Genomic DNA, 24,435 nt, shown 5'->3' with positions numbered 1-24,435 from the left:
CCCCTTCACTCTGAGAGATTTGTTTCAAAGGTCTTCATCGTCCCCAAGCATTTTAAGTTTCCTTACAATGTGCATTAAGATTAATGTCTTGAAATACTACATTTAATTTTTAAATAGCCTTTTGTTAGCTAATACCTGTGCTGATCCTGTACCTTGTGTGAGTGCTGACCTGTGTACATGTAAACGTGTACATCATGTTTAGTGTCTAAACATAAAGTATTCCTAGGTGTAAGTGTAAGGATGCTTTTACATGTCAGAAACTAAATCAAACCCACTGCTTTTGCCAAGGGTCTTTTGTTTCCATGCAAAGGTCAGGGAGAATACAGCCCCTGGGGTAATTTCTGAGGAAGAGGTGCCAGAAAATCCTGATCTTGAGGACAGATGCGAGATGCACACATTGGTGCCATGGGCTGCTTATTTGGGAATAACTGTGTGCACTGTGTAGGGGTGAGGGAAATCCCAGAGCACAAGGCTGAGTGTGAAATGTTGGGCTCTGCACTTGGGGTACCAATTTCACCTGGGAGGAGTAACCTGGAGGCTGTTGTCCCATTGCTGTGGGAAGTGAGTAGAAAGAGAAGCCTTTGTTAGAGATGAGAAAATCCTGCTGCATTTGTACAGTTCGAAATTGTTGTGGAAATAAGAGTAGTCTGTACATAATGTTTTTTTAAGGGTGATGCTTGCAGGGGTATTTTGCAGTGTGCTGGACTGTGGGGAAACTTGCATCCTGGGAACCCATTGGTAACGGTGACTAATAAAATCAGTATAAACACATGCCCCGTGGGACAGTCGCCCCCCAGAAAATTCTGTGGGAGTAATTATCCCTCACTAAATTTTAGGATGCAGAGAAACGTTAATGCAGTTGTTATACTCGCATCTCCCTTCGTTGCTTCCCAGACCTCCTCTGGGAGCACTTCGAGGGCAGAGGCTCCTTCCCAGCTCAGAGCGGCTGTGCTCACTGCTGGGACGGAGCCTGAATCCCCTGCTCCGATCTGGGAACTCCTCACCAGCGGCCGAGCCCGGCCTCAGCCGGGACACCGAGCCCTGTCGAGCCGCACACTCGGCCCTTCGCGGGTTCAGCCGCCGGTGTGCCACGCCTGCTCCCGGCTGGCCCAAGGAGGGCTTGTGGCTCCACATTCTGCTCCTGGCATGGAGCAAAGGGCTTTAACTCCGTCGGTGTCCGGTTTCTGTGCCTCTGTGAGGTTGTGAGTGGGAGCGGGGCTGGGCACAATGAGGGCACAGCGGAGCTCGGCTGTGGGCAGGAGAGGCGTTTCCACCTTCCCCTGAGGAAAGGGGAGGTGGAGCAAAAGGGAATAAAAATGGCCCTTTGAACCCATTTAGTAAATGGGGCTGAAGCCTCGGCACGTACCCAGAAAAGAATATCTATTATGTCCCATTTCCTGATAGCCTTAAAAACGCACGAACCTCGTGCAGAAACACCAGTTTGTGAATAGGAATGTTGTTCGCCCAGTGTTTCGTTATCCTCTCCCTCAGCGAGGCAAGGGATCTGCGCCTCCCGGGTCAGCCGCTGTCCCGAGGGAGGCTGGGGGAGCCTCGGGGGTGCCCGGGAGCGAGGAGTGTTCGCAGCCCGCTGTCAGAGCCCCGGGGGCGTTCAGCGCTCCCTCTGTGGGCACCGCGGCTGCTCGGCCCCCGCCCCCTCCCCGCCGCTGCCACAAGATGGCGGCCGCCCCGCCGGACTGCGCTTCCCGGCGTGCCCCGCGCCGCCGCGCGAAATGGCTGCCAGGTGCCGTGCGAGACTACAGCTCCCGGCACGCCGCGCGCCGGGAGGAGGGAAAAGACTACGTGTCCCAGCGTGCAGCGCGCCGCCCCCCCGCCGGTGCTGCGGCCTGGCGCGCGCCTGCCACAGCCGCTTCCGGGGGAGAGGGGGCGGGGCCGGCGGGGCCTGGCGTTGGCGGAAGTGACGTCAGGTCCGGCGGTGTGTGGCGGAGCGGGGCGGGCCGGGCCGAGCGCGGAGCGGGCGGAGCGGAGCGGGGCCGGTGGGGTCCGGGCGGGTCACGGCGGAGCGGCGGCTCCTCTGCGCACCGCAGGTGAGCGGCGGGGGGCGACCCCGGGCACGGACCGCCGCGGGGGGCTCGAGGGCGCCGCCCCCTCCCTTGAGGCGGTGCCGGGCCGCGGCCTCCACCCCCCGCGGCGGGGCCGCCCCTCGGTATTGTCTGCGGCGCCATCCGGGGCCTGCGGGGGCGGCTGGTGCCGAACAAAGCGGGGGCGGGGGGAGGCGGCCCCGCAGCGCTACCGCCCGCGCGGGGCCGGGGGGAGCGAGCGGCGCGGCCCGCGGTTACCGACAACACCGGGCCCGCGGTTACCGACAACACCGGGCCCGCGGTTACCGACAACACCGGCCCAGAGTTACCGACAACACCGGGCCCGCGGTTACCGACAACACCGGGCCCGCGGTTACCGACAACACCGGGCCCGCGGTTACCGACAACACCGGCCCGCGGTTACCGACAACACCGGGGCCGCGGTTACCGACAACACCGGGCCCGCGGTTACCGACAACACCGGCCCGCGGTTACCGACAACACCGGGCCCGCGGTTACCGACAACACCGGCCCGCGGTTACCGACAACACCGGGCCCGCGGTTACCGACAACACCGGGGCCGGCGGCGGCTCCGCTATTACCGAAACATGGTCCCGGCCGCGGGGTCCGGCCGGGGCCCGTCCCTGCTGCGGCGCTGCTCGCACAGCCCCCGCCTTAGCCCCTCGCCACGGAGGCGGCTGCGTTCGGTAACCTCCAGCGCAGCCCTTGGAAGCGTTTATATCAGATAGCGCTGGCGTCCCCCATGAATTTGATTAAGAAATCTGTTTATTAGGCGAGTATAATTATTAGACGGATGTAATCAGCTCCGTTGATAAGAGCCGTGTGCTAATCTCGATAGATAAGGAGGAGCTGGGCTGGTGCTGCCGACTCGCAGGAGGAATCACCGGGTGATAAGTCACTGGCTCCTGCACGAGCTGCTCTAGAACACCTTCCCTTAATCTTCAGCTCCCACCAAAACCATCGTGTATGGTTTTGGGTGCTTAAAGCAAATATTGTAATTTTTTAACTTAATTGTTTTCCTCATTCTTTTTCTGTCGTGGGTAAGGAGCTGGGGTTGATGCATGGAATTAGGCCTGACCTCACCTCCGGAGAAGGCAGTGCATAATCTTCTTTCGTGACTAGGTTTTAAATGCAGACTCTTCAGTCACAAAGCTCTGAATTTTAATGATGGTCGGTCAAGGGCTCTCCATGGCTGTAACTGCAGCAAAATTCAGGGAAATGGGTGAATTAATGGGCCTTAGTTATGTTCTGGAGTAACAAGCTTCACACTCCATACAGAAAACAACTCAGGGTTAACTGAAAGCATGTTCCTACAGGATTTTTAATTTCTGACTTCATTCCTAAGATAAAAATCTTTTTTTTTTTTAAGTGCCTTTCCTTAGGCACTTGCAGTGTGCTTGCTCCATCACCCCCACTCCGCACCACAATCCCAGAGGAACTTGGGTCAGGCCCTCACAGTGTGTCACCGTGGCAGAATTCTCCCTGATTTCTGTTCCTTAGCACTGCCAATGTTATATTTCCTCTTCTAGTGTGAGGAGCTTTGAGCTCCTCTGCTTCCCACCTACTCCCAGATGGAAAAGGGGTTATTTTTATTCCCAGCAGCAGTGTAGCCTGGCACTGGGGCTTGTTTCCTGCAGCAGCCTGCTTAGATTGGGACATTTTGCAAGACTGAAGTGGCATTTGGCTCTCCCCCTCAGAATTCCCTGACTGAAAAGGTTGTATCCACTAGTGGTGAAACGAGACTGATCTCATCCCCACATGTGAGCATGGAAACCTGGTCTGTGTCTTGAAGTGGAGAAATGGGAAGGTTTATTTGTTCTGTTGGAAGCTGCAGAAAATGAAATCAGGAGTGCTGCAAGTGAGGGACTGGCCTGGGGCTTCCTCACCATTCCTGCAGGATCAGTGAGTGTTGGCATGTTTCCTTGTGGGAAAAGCATGAACGGACTGAGGGCTTCATCAGATAAGCTTCAGATATTCAGGCTGATCCTGGGTCCTTCTGGAAGATCATCCCCATCATCCTTGGGCAGTGGTGGACAAAGCTGGTTTGGTCCAAGCTGGAGTTCTCTTCCCTCCCTCCTAAAGCTGGAGTTTCTGTCCAGTAGGAACGCTTCAGAAACGGGAAAGCCGGTCCATGATTCAACAAATTAGCCTTCCAAGCTTTTACACAAACAAGTAGGGTTGGTTTGTTGGGTTTGGGTTGGTTTTTTAAATTGTTTTTACCTTTCTGAACTTGTCTGGTACGGTCACCTTGGGGCAGAAGCTGCCTGAGTTCCTTACTGCTGAGGCGGGTACCTTCAGGAAAATAGTAATAGCAAGACTAGCTCCGCAAAAGAGAAGGTGAAAATACATGCCAGTAAAAAGGAGGGGGAAAAAAAGAAATTAGGCTTTTTAGGCTTTATTTCCTGTACTCCGTCCCATGTGTTGGCTTGGGAGCAGCTGAAGTGGCTTTAAAGCAGTTTCAAGCTTGAATTGGGGTGTTAAAGGCAGCATCCTTTCCTGTTTTATGTAAATGCTGCCAGTAATCCTTAGCAAGTTTGTTTTGTAAGAACATCAAAAGGAGCCTGTTTTCCCGTGGTGGAACACACGGGATCTGCTCCCATTCGTGGCACTTCCCAGGGAGCTGCAGTGACTTCCGTGCTGGGGTTTGCCTTTGATTTCAAAACCTGGAACAGAGCAAGCCAGGCAGGTTCCGTCTTCTTTGTACTTTCTTAATTGGTCACTTGGATGTGGCAGGTTTTTAGCTGGTATTATCAAGAGTTTAGAACCAGAACTTGCATTAATTCCCTAGATAACCGGACCAACTGGTTGTGCAAAGAGAAGATGTGAGGTGCTGGGTGATAAGCCCTTGTACTCTTAATAACAACACGGCTGTATTTTGATACCCTCTTCTCTGAAGAAGTCACTCTTTGATATGCAGACAACAAGCTAAAGTGTTGTTTTGATAATAAAAATATTTTCACTCGCTGCTGCAACTTTCATTGTGAATTTTAACATGAGAAGAACCGTCAAATTTGACTTGAGTCTTGGGTTTTTTGGTCAGGTTTTTTTTAGGTCATTTTTTGGAAGATGTTGCCTCACCGTGCATACTGTTTAAAGAAAATTGATACTACCAGTGTTAGTATCCAACAAATACTCAGCTTTTTCAGTGTTGATCTGTGTACTCGAGCGTGGTACAGGAAGGGTAGCAGTGTTGTCTCACCTCAGAACACACAGATTTCCAGGTGGCCCTGTGCAGGGTCAGTTCCTTGTGGTTTCTGCTCCCTGCAAGGTTTCCCAGTGGGAAAGGGCTGTGAAACCTGGCTCGTGCCGTGACACACAACACTTAAAAATGCTTTGGAAAACAAATTCTCCTTTTGAATGTTGCCTTAAAATTTTCCTACTGGCAAGTATGTGTGCTTCCTGTTTTTTCCTGTCACTTTTAATTGGCCGTGGTGCTTGACTTTGGTGAGGTTCAGTTTGGGAAATTAATTTGTCCCTGGAATCCACACACAATGGGAACGGTGCTTCTGATACTGTTCCTTGTTGTGATCTCAGAGCTCTGCTGCAGTCGGGGCAAGGCTGCCTTGGGCCTCCAAATGCAGGTGCAGCCTCCCTGCCCTTGGGCTGGGCTTGTGCAGAGGCAGGGAATGAGGAATCTGCGCGTCTGTAATCGCTGCCCTCCTCAGTTGCAGGTTTGGGATCGGAGTGGCAGCCATGAAGGACCCGAGTCGCAGCAGTACCAGCCCCAGCATCATCAGCGAGGATGTGATCATCAACGGGCACTCCCACGAGGATGACAACCCCTTTGCTGAGTACATGTGGATGGAGAACGAAGAGGAGTTCAACAGGCAGGCAAGTCATCCTCTGCTTTCAGTGTCTCCTCTGTGCTTTGTCACTTCCCAGCTGAAGGGACAGACCTGGGGTCTGACACTGACAGTCCTTTGGAGAAGGAGTTTTAGATGGGCTCTCTGGAGGGATCCCGGGAAACAGACGGGTCTCCCTTTCTCTGGCAGTAAATGCTCATCTTCTGTAGTCCTGGTGGAAAATACAGGAAGTGCAGCACGTTCTAATGCATCCATTAATTCCCTACTTCTGCAGGTGGGAGGGGAGAAAAGAGAGTTGACAGATGTGCGTGGCACTTGGGAAGGGCTGGCCCGGGAGGTGTTCGTGTGCGGACATGCCGAGTGTCCTGCTGCTGAGCTGGGGAATTCCAGGTGCACACCTGCCTTGGGAACAGCACTGCTGCTCCACAGGGTGACAGAGCTGCCGGGTAACAGGCCCACTCATTTTAATACTTGAGTCTTACAGCTCCCTTCTCCATCGGGTGGGAAGGAAGCCTTACCTTCCTCTGCCACCTTGCATCTGTCACCCTTTTCTCTGCGGCTCCTGCGGAGGCTGGGAACAGCCCACCTTTTTCCACACTCCTTTCCCATTCCCAGCTTGCTCTGTGCACTCCACAGCTGCTGCCTGTGCTCCAGCAGCTGTGGCTGTGCCAGAGGCTGAGCCACCAGCATTGGATCCACAGGGTGCCAGCAGCACTGAGCTCATTCCGAGTCAGGTTTGCTCACAGAACCTCAGTTCTCTCGTGCATTGTTTCCTGTTTGGTGACTCTTTCTCCCTGGGAGCTGTACCACAGTTAGCATACAGGGGGTGTAGTTCTCTGGGAAGGAGCTGAGAGTTGTGCCATGATTTTTCAGGCACAGATGCCATTGAGCAGAGGAAAGGTGGGAGTGTGAGGGGAGAAGGGTCGTGCTCAAACACCTGAGGCAGCCTGGTCACCTGCTGCTGCAGACACAGCCCTCTGGGAGCTTGAACAAGTCAAACTGGAGCTGTAAAATACAAACGGGCAGTCCTAATTTCCAGCTGTTTGGGGAATTAAATGTTATTTAGTACTCCCGGAGCTGCCATGGAGGCACCTGTAGGGGCACAGGCCGGTAGCCAAGCCCCTGGAGCCAGGCAAGCCCTGTGTAACAGGAGCCTGTGGCTGTGTGCCCCTGGCAGGAGGGAGGCAGTGCCTCCTGGAGGTGCCATCCAGGCTGGAGTGCTGCTCTGGGATAGCACTGAGTCAGCGTTGGTGCTGCTGGAGTGCCTGGGCGGTGGCTCGGAGCACATGGGGATGAGTCTCTGTTCCCCAGAGCACCAGGTGAGCTGGTGGGTGTGTTTTGCCCCAAGGGCAAGGACCAGGTTGCACAGCAGTCCTGATATGTGGTGTTAATGTTTTTGATTTGGTGTTTGTGGTAACTGAGTTTCCACTCCAGGATTGAGGAGGTGTTTGATTTCAGAGCAAAGGATAGATGAGAAAACTTGTTCGAGCTTCCACTGAGTGAACTTCTAAATCTGTCCTGAATCATTTTTCCATTCCCTTGTGTCTGGGCAAGTCATTCACACCAGCTTCTGTTTCCCTGCTTTCCACTCTTAAACACTCTGATGCAGGACATGGAAAATTTGTAGGATGAACTCCCTCCAAAGCTTGTTTACTGAACAACCAAGGAAAACTGCTTTAATCTCTGCACTGCGTGTCAGTTCTGCATGGGTTGGTTTGTCCTGCTCCCAGGACAGCAGGGCTGCATTCCTGACAGCTGCTGGGAGCCCGTGGGGTTCCCGAGGAGAGCCGCAGTGGGGGAGCACACACCGGCAGCCAGGGAGAGGCCGCTTGTTCCGGGTGACAGGCCGTGGTTATTCTTTCCCCAGGAGTCCCGTAGGACGCTTTCCTGGGGAGTGTTTCCTGGCTGTGTGTGTTGGCACAGCTCCCTTCCTCATGCTTGCAGCAAGCTCAGTCCAGACTAGTTGGTACAGCTGCAATTTTTGCTTGGGACCAACATTTTCCTTCTCCTTTAGGTCATAACAAGCTACAAACAAAACAGCTGGGGCTGGTGGGGTTCTCCTGCCATTCCCTTTCAGCTGCAGCCCCAATCCCTGGGACAAAGCACTGATGTCCTTCCTGCTGCATGGACGTGGTGCTGGGCTGGGGTGCTGTGGGATAGCTGGGAAGGTCAGCTGGGTGCACACACCTGGGAGTGAAAACCCCACGAGCTCACAATAGATTTGTTGCTGAAGCAGTTTCTTTTCATTGCACAGATCGAAGAGGAGTTGTGGGAAGAAGAATTTATTGAGCGCTGTTTCCAGGAGATGCTGGAAGAAGAGGAGGAGCATGAATGGTTTATTCCAGCCCGTGATCTCCCACAAACAATGGATCAAATCCAGGACCAGTTCAATGACCTTGTTATCAGTGACAGCTCATCGCTGGAGGATCTGGTGGTAAGTTCAGCTTCTCATCCTATTTCTAAAGCTTGAGTCTTTGTCCAAGGCTGGGGCTTGTTGCTGCTAATGGCGAGAGAAAAATCCTTTCCAGTAGGAAGGAGCCTGTTAAACTCTGCCTGCCTGGGCAGGGTGGGTGGGAAGAGATGTGTCCTCGTGGGATGTGACCTATTTGGTGGGTTTCTTCATACCCACATGGAGCCTTTCCCAGTGCATGGCACCCGTTCAAGAGTGGGTGGGATGTTATGAAAGAAGGGCACTGAGTGGAGCTGGGGCTGCAAAAGGGTCACTGGGCATCTGCCAGCACTGACACGTTGGGCTGGTCTGAGCCCTGTCCCAAGGTCTGGTTGGGATTGGGAGAGCCACAGCAGATCCCTGTAGCAATTCTAGGGAAGGGGAAAGCAGCCAAACTGTGATTATTTCCCTCTTTTTGCCATCTGACTTCTGTCCAGAGCTCAGCTCAAAGGAAAGGGCAGAGTGTGCTTATTTTCCCTCACAGAATCCAAAGTTCCTCGTACAGAGCACAGACCCCACACCATCCTATCGCACAACTGCTCTGAGATTCAGAGGCAGACCCTGACTTTTCCAAGCTGAAGCAGCTGCAGGCAGCAGTTTCAGACTCAATGACGATCAGAAAAGCCTAATCCTCCATTTCTTGGTGAAAAAGAGCTCCTTTTGAAGGTGCTGGTTCCCATGTCTAACTGCAGGACACTGAGCAGCAGCAGTTTGCCAAGGGGGAGGACAGGGGAGTCACAGACAGAATGTGAAAAATCAGTACAGTGCTCATACTCATGAAATTCCCAGAAGTGGCTGAAGTTCCTGGAACAAGTCACCTCTTGCTTAAATAAGCAAAATTTAAAAACCTCATGGCACGTTTTAAGAGCTCAACTTGAGAAAAGGCCATTTCAGCATGAGGGGAAGCTGCCGTGTTTGCTGCATGCCTGTGGTTTGCTGCTTGTTCCCTGAGCCCTCATCCAACTGAAACTTCAGGTGGAGCTAAGCAAGGTTGGGTAATTCAGGGAGTAGCACAGAGGAATGGGCTTTTCTAGGGATTACAGACCGCTGATAAATGTAAGCAGCCTATTGTATACCTGATTGTTACTCTAAATCCATAAACCTTTGCCTCTAATTGTCTTCAGCTTGAAAATGGAAGCTGAAAAAATGATTCACCTCGATTTCTGTTCTTCCCTTCCTCAGGTCAAGAGTAATCTGAATCCAAACGCAAAGGAGTTTGTTCCTGGGGTGAAGTACTTAAACATTTGAGTAGACTGGGCCCTCTTTTGGTGGATGTAGCACAATTTCCACACTGTGAAGCCAGTATTAGAAGATTTAATTGTAAAAGCTCTCTCTTCTTGTCACTGTGTTACACTTATGCATTGCCAAAGTTTTGTTAGTCTTGCATGCTCAATAAAAGTGCTGAGACTGTTATTAAGTAAATCTGTCAAAAGTTTAATGGAAACATAATTGGGCCCTGGCTCTGTGTGAAGGAGGCAGTGAGGTAAGAAGCACCAGTCAAGTTGAGACAAAGTACCACGTTAATAAAACCTTCTGCAGACTCTGCTTTTTAAACAGGACTTGGAATTTGCGGTGAATGGTCTGTTTTTAACTAAAGATGTGTTAACTGGTGCTAGCTTGCACCTGATAATGCCTTAACTTCCAAGTGAAAGTGAAGAGATCTGATTGTTATGCAAATTTGCTAACTTTCCTTTGAGGTATCAATGTTGTTACTAATGTTAATTTCCCCCCTTACAAAACATCATGATCCTGGGAATCGGCGCGAGCTTAACCCGAATCATACAGACCTGTACAGAGTCGTAGATCTCAGCTACTGAGCTAACATCCAAGCGATTGGGAGGAAGCAGTTCCCCATCCTTTGCAGTGTGTGATCATGTTAGAAACCTTCCCCTTCCCGTGCTGTTTGAGGAGATGTGAGATCCATCGCAGTTTCTTCCAGGAACGGGCGCCATACATAGCACTGCCTATGTAACTCTTAGCATCCCACTTTCCATAGCTGGATTTAACCAGGCAACCCCCAGCATTAGTGATTTGAGTGGTGCTTTTCCCTTGCTTTGTTTAATCATCACTACACAATAGTCTACAGCACAACAACTTTTTGGTTTCTTTTGGTTTTTGGTTGTTCTTTTTTTTTTTTCTTTTAATAAAGCTAGAACAGTTTTGGCTTCTTAAACTTCATATTTGGGTAGGTTAAGCTGCCATACGTGTTCAGTGTGAATAGTGTTTAAGTTGAAAATATTGTAAAAAAATTATATTTTTTCAAAAATATTTAAAAAAATAAATAATAGTAGAACTGATGTGGTGGCTGTCTCGTAACTGGGCATCTCGTACGGGAACTCGCTTGGCAGCGTGTGGAGGACAGGGCTGGCACTGTGGATGCCAGCCTGGAAGGCTGTGGAACCCGATGGCCCAGGATCCTGGCTGTGGCTGGACCCTTCATGGAACCAGAGACTGCTTTGGGTTGGAAGAGACTTCAGCGATCCAATTCCACTGTCCAACCTTCCACTGTCTCAGGCTGCTCCAAGCCCTGTCCAGCCTGGCCTCAGACACTTCCAGGGACGGGAATTTATTCCTCTCCTCCCACTCCATGCTCTCCCTTCGTTCTCCCTGTGGCTGTTCCCAGCCTGGCCCTGCTGGCAGCCCTGGGAGCAGCTGATGGCACTACAAAGCTGCTGCCACAGCCTCTCCAGGCCCATCCACTCTTTCTTCATGGAATGTCCTGAGTTGGACCCACCAGCATCGAGCCCGACCCCTGGCCCCGCTCAGGACAGCCTGGCCTCGCTGTTAAAATCTGGTTAAAGCGAAGGCGAGCAGCCGGAGCTGCGGCTCTGCAGGACGGGCGGGGTGAGGCGGGGCCTTCCCGCAGCGGCAGAACCACCTCGCTGCAGCCGCTGCCCTGGGGGAGCACCAACCCCTTCTGCTGCTGCTCTGCACAATGCTCATGCAGTTACCCGGGGCTCGGTGCTGGGCGCTGGCCTTCCGAGACCTGCCAACACTAGTCCAGGATTTCCACTGGCCTGGGGAGAGTCTAGGCTCGAGCGCCTAAAGAAAGAGGTCAGCAAATAACACACAGCTGATTTTTATCTGCAGTGCGAGTTCCACCAGCGAGTCCTGCGTGGCTGCAGTTTGTCCGTGAGCTTTGGCCTGGCCACCGTCACCTCGGGGTGGTGGCAACTGAGTGCAGCAGCCAGGAGCCAGCGTGTGGAGCAGCCAGCCTGGCCATGGGCTGCTCTCCTGGCGTTGGGTTTATCCCTCTCCTGCATCCCGTAGCACTGGGATGTTCATTGGGGAGGAGCTGCCGCTGTCCGTGGCAGCCCCCGCCCCTCTGGCTTTGGGGTGTGACTGCAGCAGAGGTGGTGGCACCCGGTGCTGAGCAGCACCTGCACAGCACCCAGGCCTCCTCTCACTCCTGCTCCAGCCCCAGCAGCTGGGCTGGGAGGACAAGGAAATGAGAGGGGACACAGCTGGCCGGAGAGCTGTCACACACTGCAACACCGTGCTCGCCACCAGCACCAGGACAGCAGCAGGAGAGAGGCCTCAGAGCCTGGCTGGTGCTCGTGGGAGGTGGGAGTGGTTGTATTTGCATCCTTCGGGGTTTATTTTAGGTTGGGATTTTTTTTCCCTTCATCTTCACTTTTAACAGATTTTCTCACTTCTCTCCCTGCTCAGGCTGGGGAGTGAGTGTGTGGCAGTGCCACCATGGGCTGTCACGGGGTTGTGCAGTGTTGCCTCAGCTCAACTTCGGTGCTAAATCCAGGCCCAGGACTGGCTTGACCCTGCTGCGTTGGGGGTCAGCCCCCTCTGTGCCTGCATCTGGGAACACCCCAGCAGCATGAGGTGCTGTCACCAGCACGGCCGGGACAGAGCCAGCGCTCCAGAGCTCCCAGAGCAGGAAGGGTTTGCCAAGGGCTTGTGCTGAGCTGCCTCTCCCATAGCCCTGGGTCCAGGCAGAGCCCACCTGGAAGAAATCCAGCGTGTCTCCGTGTCTGGCAGCCCAGGAGAGAGTACGGTCAAAGGTGCTGACGCCTTTGTGGTGCTCAAAGGGCGAGGGAACGGTGCAGGAGGCAGCAGAGATGCTGGCAGGGCACGTGCGCTTGAATACGTTATCATTTTTAATGTATAGTCTTAAATTAGGCATCCTAACGCTGGTCTGGACGCTGCCCCACGCAGAGCCCGTGCCAGCCGCTGGGTCACCCTGCCGGAGCCGAGGGCAGGTGAAAATCCGTGGCCCCGGCTGGGAGCTGGTGGCCCCGGGGCTCCGATGTGGCTGACGGGCTTCAGCCAGCGCTGGACGAGTCTCAGCCAGCCAAAGCTTCAGGTGGAGCACGGCACGGGGTGGCGGTCCCCAGGCTGTACCCCGGAGCTCGGGATGTCCCCCAAGAGAAACGTTGTGTTTCTCTAGCCCTGCGTTCGAGCCGAGCACCAGAAGCCTTGGCTTTGGCCTTGGCCGGTGCTACCGAACCCCGACAGCCCCCCGGGAGCTCGGCTCGGCTCCTCCGGCGCTGGGGCGGGACCCTCCCGGGACCCTCCCCTGGCTCAGACCTTGGTGCACACCGAGCCCCCGTCTGCGCCGTCCGGCCCCTCCGCGGCCGCCGTGCCCCGGCCGCTCGCCCGGGCCCTGAACCCGGTGAACACCGGGCAGATGGGCACCTTCCTGAGCCAGCGGCTCCTCCGCACCGCGCCCATCCCCAAGGGAAAGTCGTAGCTCCTCAGGCTGGCGCTGCTCGTGCTGTCCGAGTGCGCTCCTGCCTTCCACTGCACGAGCCCTCGCTCCTCCTGCGTCCCTGCGGGGATGTCCAGTGTCACCCCCCCGGCCCCGCCATCCCCTCTGCCGGCTCTGAATCAACAGGAATCTGCCCCAGCCCCGCGGCTTCCCCTCCCCGGCCCCTGTGCTGCAGCTACCCGGGATGGTGTTGTCCAGGACGAAGGCAATGGTCCCCCCGACGAACATCTCCGTGGTCAGCAGCACCGTCAGGATCTGGTCCAGCTCGGGGACACCTGCGACAGCGTGGGACGGAGCCGGGGGTGCTGTGAGGAGCGGGATTTCCCAGCTGCTGCCCCGGGGCGGACGAGCGCCGGGAGATCTGCCCTCCTCTCTCCCCAAACTCCCAAAATCGCGGCTTTTCGTGGCGGGCGGTACCTGTGTTAATGGCCCCGGGGTGGGAATCCAGGTAATTCGGCAGCGTCAGCCCGAAAAACATGGCAAAGCCCAGCACGAAGAGGTTTCGGGAGGAGTTCATGTCGACGAACTGCAGGTTGGAGAGGCCGACGGCCGTGATCATTCCTGCCGGCAGAGACGCGGCGATGCAGGCGGAGGTGCCCGCGCTGGCCGGGCATCGGGGGCTGCCCCAGCCGCGGTGAGGGTGCGAGGAGGCAGCCCCGGCTCCCCCCAAACCCGCCCTGCATCCCTTGGGCTCATCAGCCCCCGAGGCTGCGGGGACGTGGCCCAGCGCTGCCGAGAGCAGCGCTCCGGGTCTGGGGGGGGACAGTTACCGAATAAGGTGCAGAACATCCCGCCGAGGACGGGGTCGGGCAGGGAGGCGAAGAGCGCCGTGAACTTGCCGATGGTGCCCAGCACGAGCATGATGCCGGCGCCGTACTGGATCACCCTCCTGCTCCCCACCTGCACAGAGACACCGGCAGCAGGTGACGGTGCCTGCGCCCCCCGGCCGAGCCGGGACCCTCCCCGGCCCCGGTACCTTGGTGATGCCCAGGACGCCGATGTTGGGGCTGGAGGACGTGGAGCCGTTGCCGGTTCCCAACAGCCCCGCGATGATGCAGGAGATGCCCTCGGTGAAAATGCCCCTGGGGAACAACACGGTCCCAATCCCACGCTCCTGCAGCATCCCTGACCGGTCTCCAGGGATGCCGCGGTGCGAGTGGGGAACAGCTGGCTGTACCTGTTGATGGCGTGCACAGGGGGCGGGGGGGCTCCTGCCAGCCGGGCACAGGAGTAATAGTCCCCGATGGACTCGATGATGCCCGCCAGTGTGGCACTGAACATGCCCAGCACGGCTGCTGAGGTCACCGTGGGCAACCCCCACTGGCCTGCCCGGGGGGCAGAGCAGATCAGGACTGGGGACACCCCAGGACCCCCCACCCGGTGCTCACCGGTGCCACTTTGGGCCCTCCCGGGTGCTCCCCTGCCCCGCCGATGCCGCACCATCAGCAAGGCAAAGGGGTATCGGGGGGCCCAGAGCGCCGCGGGGCTGCCAGGCACTCACAGGGGTAGGGGACGCGGAACCAGGGTGCCACGGACAGGATCTCGCCCCGGGCGTCCGTCCTGGCCTTGTACCCGTACTCCCCGGGCTGGCTGGGGAAGACTCCGGTGCGGGTCAGCACGTAGCAGATGAGCCACACCACCATGATGGCCAGGATGATCTGCGGGGCACACACCGGGGTGTTCCCGCATCGCTCCCGAGCCCACGTGCGGATAAAGGGGGGAACTCGGGGCCACCCCAGCATGCTCTCAGCCAGTCCCTACCGGGAACATCTTGAAGATCTGGATGCGGAGCAGGACAAAGCCGTGGCCCCGCCGGTAGCCGGGCAGGCAGATGGCGACCTGCCGCAGGTACTGGGCAAACAGGACAATCAGGAAGATGGTTCTGGGGGGAGAGAGAGATGGGATCCCTCGTGCCCCTGACATCCTCCTGGCTCCATGCTGGACCAGCCTGCCCCCCTGTGACCCGTGTCCCCATGCCATACAGCACAGAGATGCCCCAGTGGGAGCCAGCCCGGTCTCCAGCCGCCTGGAAGACGGAGAGTCCGATGAGGGACACGGTGGGGGTGACGGTCAGCGGCCCGATGTAGCTGAGCAGTGCCCCGGGGAGCCCCAGCAGCCCGATGACCACTTCCACCAGGCTGGACACTATGATGGCCCCCTGGATCTGCAGGGCATGGAGAGGTGCAGGAGAGGGCGTCAGCAGCCTGCCGGGGAGTCTGGGTGCCCCGGGGGTGGCGGCAGGATGTACCTCTCGCATGCGGGGCTGCCAGATGTGGGACGTGTTGAGGGGCAGTGACCAGTTGCCGTAGATCTGCTCTGGGGATGAAGGGGGGTGAGGTGGTCCCGGGGGGCGCCGAGAGGCTAGACACCCCCTGCACCCCCCTGCCCTCACCTTCAGATGGGCATCGCCACTTCTCCAGGGCCAGGATGGACTTGGCGGGGACAAGGAAGGCCAGCGCGCTCGCCTGGAAGAGGGGCAGCCTGGGGGGACGAGAGGGATGCCTGCGCCCGGGCCCGGGGCTGGGCAGGGGGTCCCGCCGGGGCCGCGGCCCTACCTGATGCCCACGGTGGTCTGGATGAGGGTGGTGATGCCCACGCAGGTGAAGATGGTGCCGATGAGGTAGCTGACGGTGAGCTGGTCCTTGCCCACGCACAGGCTCTCGGCCAGCAGGAAGGGGACGGCGATGGTGCCGCTGAAGCAGGTCAGGTAGTGCTGGGGGGCGAGGGGGGCTCAGCCGGGCTGGGGGGTGCCCCACACCGCGGGGAGCGGGGACTTGGGGTCTGGCGCTTGCCAGGCTGTACCTGGAAGCCGAGCAGGATGCAGAGGTACCAGGGGGGCACATCCTCGATCCTGTAGAGCATGTCCATCTCTGGCCGGGGGGGCCTGGTGCCCGCCCCGTGGTCCTGCTGTGTGGGGGCACAGCTCAGCCTGTCTCACCGGGGCTGTGTGCAAGGACGGGCACCCCACCCTGCCTCCTGGCAGCCCCTGTGCCCTCAGGGCTGGGAGGGGTCCCGGCTGGCCGGTCTCCATCCGCGGGTGCGTTACAGATGGATTTGGGGTGCGGCGCTGCCCGCGGGGTGCCCCGGTACTCACCCTGCCCGCCGCAGGCAGCTCCTTCCCAGGGGTCTGCGGGGAGCCAGCGGGGGCCAGAGCCACGTTCCCATTCTGGCAGTGAGGACGAGGTGGGAGCTGGGTCAGTGTGGACCCAGGTGTCCCACGGGAAAGGGGCTGGGCTCTGCCCTGGGCGACGCGGGTGACACCGGGCCATGGCTCAGCATGTGTGTCCGGTCAGTCCCACCCGGTGCCAGCTCTGACCCCAGGAGGGGTCTGGGCTCCCAAACCCACTGGTGCCTACGTGGTAGTTTGTTCCTGGAAAGTGTGGAGGGGGATCCCCACTGCAGGTGCTGGGAACGGTGGCACAGCCAGTCCCAGCCGCAGCATTCCAGCGTGTTCCCTTTGTCCCGGGAGTCACCGCAGCCCCCAGACTACCAGCATCTGGGCATCCTGACTCTGAGCTGGCCATCGCTGGGGCCAGCGTCCCTGCTCACCACCTCCCTCCCCACCGCCCTGAGATGACACCGAGGAAGGGATGGGGACAGGGACGGCGCCTGCATTCACCTGGGGCTGAGCCAGGTCTCCTGAGCGGGTCCCCATGTTCCGGCGACGCGTCCCCGGCGGCGATGTCCCTGCTCGGGGGGGTTTTATGGCCGTGGGAAGGACTTAGTCACCGGCCGGGCGGTGGCGGAGGCCGGGGCGGCGGGCGGGAGGGCGGCCATTGGCTGGGGGTTGTGAAACCAGGGAGCGCAGCCCCGGCACGGATCAGCCATTAACTCCTTTAATTGGGGCTGCAGCCGCCCGCAGCAGCGCCGTGGTGAAACATTAGAGCCCGTGGGTTACAGAGTAATTCCCCGTTCGCCCGGACGCGCTGCCGGCACGGGCGTCGAGCGACAGCGGCGACATCGGTGACAGGAGACACCGGGAAGGCGCCCACCTCCCGGCGCCCACCTCCCGGCACGTGTCGGCTCCCGCTGGGGACGAAGTCGGCTCCGAAGGTCGCCGGGGCATTAAGCATTAACCTCGCCGGGCTACAGCTCGTTCTGCAGCGCCTTGGGGGGGTCCGGGCGGTCCTTGCGGCCCGCACAGGGTCCCTTGTCCCCGTGGCACAGCAGCTGCCGCAGCACGGCCGGGCCCCGCCGGTGCGCCTCGTAGATCTGCGCCTCGCCCCGCTCGCCCACGTAGCCGTGGCACAGCTTGGAGAGCCTGCGAGGAGCCGCGGTGGTCACCTGGCGGCGAGGGGACAGTGCCCGGACCTCCTGCACCGCCAGACCCCCGACTCACCTGCTCGGCCATGGGCCCCCAGACACCATCACGCTCAGGGGCTGCTGCCTGGGCAGCCCTGGCCCCGACAGCCGCTTCTCCCCGTCCAGCTCCAGCACCCCGTAACTGCGGGGAGAGGGGTGGTTGGAGGGAAAATGGTCGCTGGGCACTTCCCTCCCCTATCCCTGGGGACAGCCCCGGGGGCACTCTGATCCCTGGGGCACCGCCATCCTTGGGGACATTCTGACCCCTGGGGACACCCCCATCTCATGGACACGCCGCTCACCTCTCCCAGTCCTGTGAGCAGCTCCTCTCCAGCACCTCTATGTAGTCCGACTCCCTCAGCGCCTTCTTGCCCACCTTCCCCTCCGCCTTGCTCAGCTGCTCCTCAATCTGGGGTGAAAAAAGGCGGAATCCGGGCAGTGAGGGTGGCAGCCTGCCCACGACCCTGCTCCCGAGCGGGGCTGCGGTCTGCACAGCCTTCCGTGCGGCCCTAGCAGCAGAAGCACATCTGCATGGGTTAGAGGGTCCATGAGGAGCCCAAAAGGCTTTTAAAGTTGCCAATAAGGAATATCCATCAGTGGGGTGCCCCAAGGGAGCCGGCAGCATCTCCCCAGGCTGAAACATCCCCACAAGGGTTCTCACTCCGCTTTTGGGGCGCCGTGTCCTCGGTCCCCACCTGGAAGGCGATGGCGTGGCAGGCGTCGCAGCGCAGAGATTCGGGCATGTGGGGCGAGAGCCGCTCCTCGGGGCTGAGCTGGGGCGCAGGGACCGAGTGGGACGGGGTGGCGGGGGGGTCCCCACACATGTCCTGGGCCCCTCTCCCCCCCAGCAGGCTCAGCACCAGCCACGCTGCCAGCGCTGGCCGCATCGTGCCGCGCTTAGAAAGTGCGGGGCGCAGGCGCGGGGTGGCTATAAACCCCTCGGGGCGGGCTATAAACCCCCCGGGGCGGGCGAGCGAGCGGCGCTGAGGCGCGGCCAGCACACACCTGCATCCGGCTGGGGCGGCCCGTCCGTCCCGGGTGTCACGGCAGGAAGGGGGGGGGGGGGTGTCCCCGACCGAGTGCCCCCCTCTCCGGGAGGTTTTTGCTGTAACTCAGTCTTGTAATGCCTGATCCCTTCTCCTCAGCCTAAATCCTTCCTGGGATGGTGTGGATCTACGGGGGCTGGGGCTCCGGGCTGGGATTTGAGGTTCACAACTAGGGTTTGAGGCTCGTGGCTGTGGTTTGGGGCTCAGGGCTGGGGTTTGGGGTTCAGGGCTCACTGAGGACTGCAGAGTCCCTTCCTGCTCACAGGGACTGGGATTTATCTGGTGGACACTCCAAGACAGACAGACGGACTGCAGGTTCTAAGTGCCTCAGCTCCTCGCCCCCCTTTACAGACCACACAAGCACAGGATGAATAAGCAGATTTAAAGCTGTTTCAGCATTTTTATTACTCTTTTGGGGTGTCTGTGCTGCAGCTGTGGCTGGGGGGAGGCTGGGGGTGCCCAGGCCATCACCCCCCTGTGCCAACCAGCCAGAGTCATCCTTGAGATGGGACTGGCAGGACAGGGGAAAGCGGGGCCTGTGTGGTCCCTTTGCTGGGCGGGGACCTCCATGCCCCCTCAGGGCTGCCAGGTGCTCACACTGGAAAAGACCCTTTTTGTCCCTGTTTCCATGAGAAGCCAGTGAGGTCCAGCCAGTGCCCGCTACCCCTCGGCGCTTTGCCAGCTCAGCCGTGGGCAAGGGGACTCTCATCAGGTGATGCTGACTTCGGGCTAAAGCCCGGCCATGGGAAGGGACGTCCGCGCGGGTCCATCCCGTCACATCCGGAGCAGTGACCCCTTCTCGGGCGCGGCAGGGCTGGCGCGGGCCGGGGACTGCTCGGGGCCGGGGCTGGCCCGCATCCCCGTGGGGATGTAGTACAGGCTCTCCAGGTAGCCACAGTCGGGACCCCCGGCAGGGGACGGCCCCTCGCCCTTGGGAGCAGAGCCGGAGGTCCCGGGCACGCCGGGGTTGTCGGCAGCGGGCAGCTCGGGGTGCGGCGGCGAGGGCGCGGAGGGCGGCGGTGCCGGGAGCCCCGGGAAGCCGCCGTAGGGTGCGTAGGGTGGGCCGTAGACCCCCATGAGCAGGGGGTTGAAAGGTGCCTGGTAGAGCCCGGTGTGTGACGCCACCGGTGGGACCAGCATCTCCAGGTACTGCCCGGTCTCGGGGTCGTAGAGCGTTTTCATCTGGGGCTGCCGCGGCGGCTCCATGTAGTAGCACTTCCCGCTGCTGGGATCCACGAGCATCCTCCTTTGGGGGGGCAGGGAGGCGGAGAAGGGCTTGGGGGGGCTCTGCCTGCTCCTCCCACTCGGTGAAGGGCCATCGGTCCTCCTGAGGAAATGAGGAGCATCCTCGAGGCGGGGCTGGGCTGGGGGCTCCACAGCAGCTGGGCCCTCGGGGGGTCGGGGCAGGGGGGGCTCAGGGCTGGGCTTGCTCCAGGGCACTTCTCCACCAGGAAGGGGATAGGCACCACTTCCCAGGGGAGCGCTGGCTGCGCTGGGGACAAAGGGGGATCCAAAGAAAGAGCCAGCCATGTTGGAGACTGATGGATGCCCAAGGGAAGTGGGGACTGGGTTGGTGACTAAGGGGGACCCAAAGGAGGAGCTGCCTGGGCTGGGGATCAAGGGGTTCCCAAAGGATGCACTGGATGCATTGGGGACCCAGGCATTCCCAAAAGAGGCACTGGATGGATTTGGGACCAATGGAGACCCAAAGGATGCACTGGATGGATTGGGGATCAAGGGGTTCCCAAAGGATGCACTGGGTGGATTTGGGACCAATGGAGACCCAAAGGATGCACTGGATGGATTTGGGACCAAGGGGTTCCCAAAGGATGCACTGGGTGGATTGGGGACCAAAGTGGTTCCAAAGGATGCACTGGATGGATTGGGGACCAATGGAGACCCAAAGGATGCACTGGATGGATTGGGGACCAAAGGGGTCCCAAAGGATGCACTGGGTGGATTGGGGACCAAAGGGGTCCCAAAGGATGTGCTGCACAGGTTGGGCACCAGAGGGGCCCCAAAAGACTTGTTGGGGTTGGAAACCAAGGGGGTCCCAAATGATGTGCTGGCCAGGCTGGAGGCTGATGGGAAGCCAAAGGGTGAGTTGGTCACATTGGTGACCATGGAGGTCCCAAAGGATGCACTGGCTGGGTTGGGAGCTGAGGGAGTCCCAAAAGAGGCGCTGGCCGGGCTGGGGACAAAGGGAGTCCCAAAGGATGCACTGCCTGGGTTGGGGACCGAGGGCATCTTTGGCACCAGCGTGGATTTGGGGGCTCTCTCGGGGATTGCCAAGTAGCTGGAGTTCTCGGCCAGGGCAGCAGGCGGCAAGGGCTCCGTGGCCGCCGGCCACTGCGGCGAGTGCTCCCAGGCCTCCCTCCGCTCCGGCAGCCGCGCGGGGGGACCTTCGCTGCCCTCCCCGGCTCGGATCGGGGCGGAGGGGCCAGGGCTTCCGGCAGACCCCCCGCTGGCTACCGACACCCGCGGGCCGCCGGGCTGCTCCTGCCTCGGCTCGCCGGCGCGGAGCTCTGCCGCGCCTCTCGCTGCCGGCTCCGCAGGCTGCGGGCGGGCGCTGCTGCCGGCCGGGGCTCCGGCTCGGGGGTCCCTGCTGTCCTCGCTGCTGTGCCGCTGCCCCAGCGACTCCGGCCCCTCGGCAGCGTGGAGCGCTCTGCTGCTGCCATGGCCACGCACCTCCTTCCCCTCCGTGGGGCTCGGCGGTGGCGGAGGCAGGAGAACGGTCTTCTCTGTCCGCAGCACCGCGCTGCTCTGGGCCGGGGAGCTCTCCCTGGCCACCGGGGACGGCCGGCCCACCAGGACGTGCAGATGGGTCTCCACGTGCGGCACCCCCGCGGCCACCGGCGCCCGTGGTGGCACCCGGAGCTCGCTCCGCTCCCGGCGCGGGGGCGATGCCGGCGGCTCCTCCGTGGGGGCCGCTCCCCTCCGCGTGGCCTGGACCCTCGTGATGTTGATGGGGGAGCTGTGGGAGGGCGCGGCCCGGCTGCCGGGGGGCTTTGCGGGCCCCTCGGCACACGCCGGGGGTGGCTCTCGGCCGGGGGCTGCCAGCACCTCCTCACCCACCGGCTCCGGAGCTGGCTCCCGACGGACCGAGGTGCAGTGGATGACCAGAGGGGTGGCCGGGGGCGGCTCCCCGCTGCTCGCCGGTGCCACGGTGCCGCGGGAGGTGCCGGCAGTCCCAAACTTGAGGCTGTAGCTGCTCTTCACCAGCTTGCGCACGTCCCGGGGCTGCGGGACGCGCCCCTTCCCCTTCTCTTCTGGCTTGGGGGGCGCGGCTGGCGGAGACCCCCGGGGTGCCGGGGTGCCGGGGCTGGGCGGCCGGCGGGGCACTGCTGGTGGCTTCTCTGGCTGGCTCTGCGGCAGCGTCCTCACCTCCTGCGCTCGGGAGGAGGCGAAGCGGCGGTGCGGCGGGGCGGCGGGGAGCACCCGGCTCTCGACCTTGAAGGGGAGGGTTTGGGAGTGGATGGGGCCGATGGCTCGCTCCTTCAAGCTGGGCCACGGCCTCGGCGCCCTCGCAAACCGGGGAGCGACATCCAGCACCTTCCCCACCCCAGGCTGGGCTTCGAACAAGGCGCGGGCTCGCTGGTAGCAGATACTCTCCGACGTGTGCTCCTCAGCGGTCGCGGGCAGCCAGCGGCCCCCCAGCACCTCCTGGTACTTCATCCTCTGGTTGAGCTCGTTGAACGTCTTCCTCAGGTTGCAGACAGTCTCCCTCGTCGCCTCGCTCAGCACCACGCCCTTGGTGGGATGGCTGGTGGTGGCGCTCCCCGCGGCCGCCGTGGCCACCGGCATCCCGCTGCCCCGCAGGTCCTCGGCCGAGAAGCTGCAGTCCGAGCGGGACAGCGAGCTGGACTTGCCCTCCAGACCATCCCCCAGCAGGTCGGTGCCGGCGGAGGACGGCCCCGAGGAGGTCGAGCTGCCCCGCAGCCCCTTCTGCTCCATCTTGATCCGCTGCTCGTACTGCATCTTCTTGGCCAGGACGTTTTTCACCAGGCACGAGGCCGCCCGGGTCCTGTCGGTGCCGGCGTCCAGGGAGGCCGCCTTCATGAACTGCTGGTAGTTGAGCCTGAAGTCCTCGCCGATGGCTCTGCCCTTGCTGGGGGGCTCCTTCCTGGCCGGGGGCTGGGGTGCTGGGCCGTCTCCCCGGGGACCAAAACCCGTCTCCTTCCTCTCCTTCCTCTTCAGCAGGATCTGGCGCTTGGGCACCGTCCTCTTCTTGCCGTGGCCCTTCCTGGCCTCCCCGCTCTCCAGCTCCACGTCCACGCACTCGAACTGTTCCTTGCCCAGCAGCTCCCCGTCCACGCCGGCGGGGAAGGGCCAGCCCACCCTGCCATGCAGAGCTGTCGCCGCGCCCCGGGGCTCCCCGGCGCCCGCCGGCCACCGCCGCGGCCGCCCGCCGTCCTCCGACAGCGAGTTGGAGAGGCTGGAGGAGGTGTGGGAGCTGCACATGTCGAGGCGAGCTCCGGGGAGCCCCGAGAGGCTGCGGAAAGCCCTGGCCGTCAGCGCCTGCACCTCGCCGTCCACCTCGTCCGAGTCGCTGGGAACCCCGCCGAGCATCGCCCCGGGCTGCCGGGGCACGGCCGGCTCCCCGCCGGCGGCCGCGGCCGGCACAGGCTGCCGGTCCCCACCGAGGGGACCCATCCTGCCCCCCTGGCCCGGCGCTGGGCTATTCTTAGCCGCGCTGGACAGCTGAGCCCGCTGCGGGCGGGCGAGGGGGCCGGGCGGCGGGGGGACGCCGGGGGCCCCCGCCGGAGCCCAGAGCCCCGGGGCAGCCCGGCCGGGCGATCCCTCCTCGTCCAGGAACTCCAGGCAGTCCTTGAAGGTCTCCGTGCCGTCCGAGCACAGGGCGGAGTGGTAGGAGGACACGGAGGAGCTCGACATGCTCTTGGTGGGGTCGTCGCGGGGGAGCCCCGGGAGGTGTCCGTCCTCCTCCTCCTCCTCCTCCGCCGACCGCCGGCCGTCCCCACCCGCGCGGGGACCCTCGCCACCGCGGCCGGGCGGCTCGGCGGGGGACAGCAGCACGGGGTCCCTCTTCCCGCGGGGCATCGTGGCAGGGGGGAGCCCGGGGGGTTCAGCCGGTGCCGGGGAGCCCTGCTCGGGGCCGGGGCCGCTCTGCCGGGGCCGCTGGCTCGACCTTCTGGCTCCCTCGCCGTCCCGGCGGCTGGAGCCGGCGGCGGCACAGAGCAAGCCCCGGATCACATGGACTCAGCGAGCGCCAGCCGGGGCAGCCGATGCCAAGCGCATTGCAGGGATGCCACCGCCGCCCCCAGCCTCGGGGACCTGCCGGGGGGCCGCCGGCTCATCCCTGCCCCCTCAGCCCGCCCCGCTCTCCCCAAACCGCAGGACAGGGCCCAGGTCATCCCCCGCACCCCATACACGTCCTGGGTGTGCAATCCCATGGAACGGCCTGGGCTGCCCCGGAGCTGGGGGAGCTGCAGACCCCTCTGGGAACGTCCCATCCCTGGTGCTGAGGGCACGGCAGGATCTCGAGCTGCTGCTCCATCCCCACCCATGGCTCCTTTCCCGGTGCCACAGCAATGGTGTGCCCACACTGGGCTTTCCCCAAAACCCACCCTATCCCAAGCAGGAGCTCCTCCCTTCCTAATCTAAGGGGTAAGGAGCAAACTCAAGGCTTGGGATCAACCCGGGCATGGAGCACCCCTGGGACTCACAGGAGCTGACCAGTGGACTACTACCATGTGTCTTTTCTGGGGAGACTCCAAGCCAGTGGCTGGGGTGGCACAAGGGTCTCCGCAGCTTGCCCACCCCAACTGCTGCTGGTGCAGCCCAGTCCCAGCTTTTGGGGGAATCTTTGCCATGAAGCAGCAGCAGCAGGTGCTCCCCAGCACTGCCAGCCCCGGAGCAACCCGATGCCCAAGTCCTCTGGGTTCATGCAGGGACTAAATTTAAACCTTGGCAAGGAGGAGAGGAAAGCTTCCCGCAAAGCTGGGCTGGCACTTAACCCTTCACTGCTGAGCTGGGCTGGGCTTGCAGGTGGCATTTGTGCCCACAGGGACTGCAAGGGACCTGCCATGGGCAG

At 60.7% G+C, this 24,435-nt stretch overlaps 4 protein-coding genes across 5 annotated transcripts; 1 reads left to right on the top strand and 3 right to left on the bottom strand.

The window, feature by feature from the left end:
• Positions 1 to 1,956: 1,956 nt before the first annotated feature.
• On the top strand, positions 1,957 to 10,609 carry PAIP2 (poly(A) binding protein interacting protein 2). 2 transcript variants are annotated; one of them, XM_048320005.1, is made up of 4 exons: positions 1,957 to 2,045; positions 5,726 to 5,891; positions 8,118 to 8,297; positions 9,495 to 10,609. In XM_048320005.1, exons 2-4 carry the CDS (start codon positions 5,754 to 5,756, stop codon positions 9,558 to 9,560), a joined length of 384 nt encoding a protein of 127 aa, XP_048175962.1. In that variant the 5' UTR covers positions 1,957 to 2,045; positions 5,726 to 5,753; the 3' UTR covers positions 9,561 to 10,609. The 2 variants fall into 2 exon arrangements, with proteins under 2 accessions (XP_048175962.1, XP_048175961.1); XM_048320004.1 differs by having other exon boundaries at positions 1,981 to 2,045; positions 5,732 to 5,891.
• A 1,792-nt stretch (positions 10,610 to 12,401) lies between these two features.
• On the bottom strand, positions 12,402 to 16,863 carry SLC23A1 (solute carrier family 23 member 1). The gene is given in 16 exon segments (XM_048320002.1): positions 12,402 to 13,096; positions 13,215 to 13,310; positions 13,453 to 13,596; positions 13,806 to 13,935; positions 14,012 to 14,117; positions 14,213 to 14,360; positions 14,537 to 14,693; positions 14,797 to 14,917; positions 15,018 to 15,199; positions 15,284 to 15,351; positions 15,428 to 15,516; positions 15,591 to 15,748; positions 15,838 to 15,942; positions 16,130 to 16,201; positions 16,655 to 16,755; positions 16,758 to 16,863. Coding segments are annotated over 16 exon segments (2,031 nt in total). The 3' UTR covers positions 12,402 to 12,848.
• MZB1 (marginal zone B and B1 cell specific protein) lies at positions 16,858 to 18,274 on the bottom strand. The gene is made up of 4 exons (XM_048320003.1): positions 18,033 to 18,274; positions 17,640 to 17,746; positions 17,375 to 17,479; positions 16,858 to 17,296 (listed from the first exon to the last, which is right to left on the bottom strand). Exons 1-4 carry the CDS (start codon positions 18,222 to 18,224, stop codon positions 17,122 to 17,124), a joined length of 579 nt encoding a protein of 192 aa, XP_048175960.1. The 5' UTR covers positions 18,225 to 18,274; the 3' UTR covers positions 16,858 to 17,121.
• A 141-nt stretch (positions 18,275 to 18,415) lies between these two features.
• On the bottom strand, positions 18,416 to 24,013 carry PROB1 (proline rich basic protein 1). Its single transcript, XM_048320324.1, has one exon. The coding sequence runs from the start codon at positions 23,439 to 23,441 to the stop codon at positions 19,158 to 19,160; it is 4,284 nt and encodes a 1,427-aa protein (XP_048176281.1). The 5' UTR covers positions 23,442 to 24,013; the 3' UTR covers positions 18,416 to 19,157.
• Positions 24,014 to 24,435: the final 422 nt, after the last annotated feature.

Source organism: Corvus hawaiiensis, chromosome 15, assembly GCF_020740725.1.
Source record: "Corvus hawaiiensis isolate bCorHaw1 chromosome 15, bCorHaw1.pri.cur, whole genome shotgun sequence".
NCBI lineage: Eukaryota > Metazoa > Chordata > Aves > Passeriformes > Corvidae > Corvus > Corvus hawaiiensis.
The sequence above is the reverse complement of the archived record's forward strand: the minus strand, read 5'-3'. Positions and strand labels throughout refer to the sequence as shown.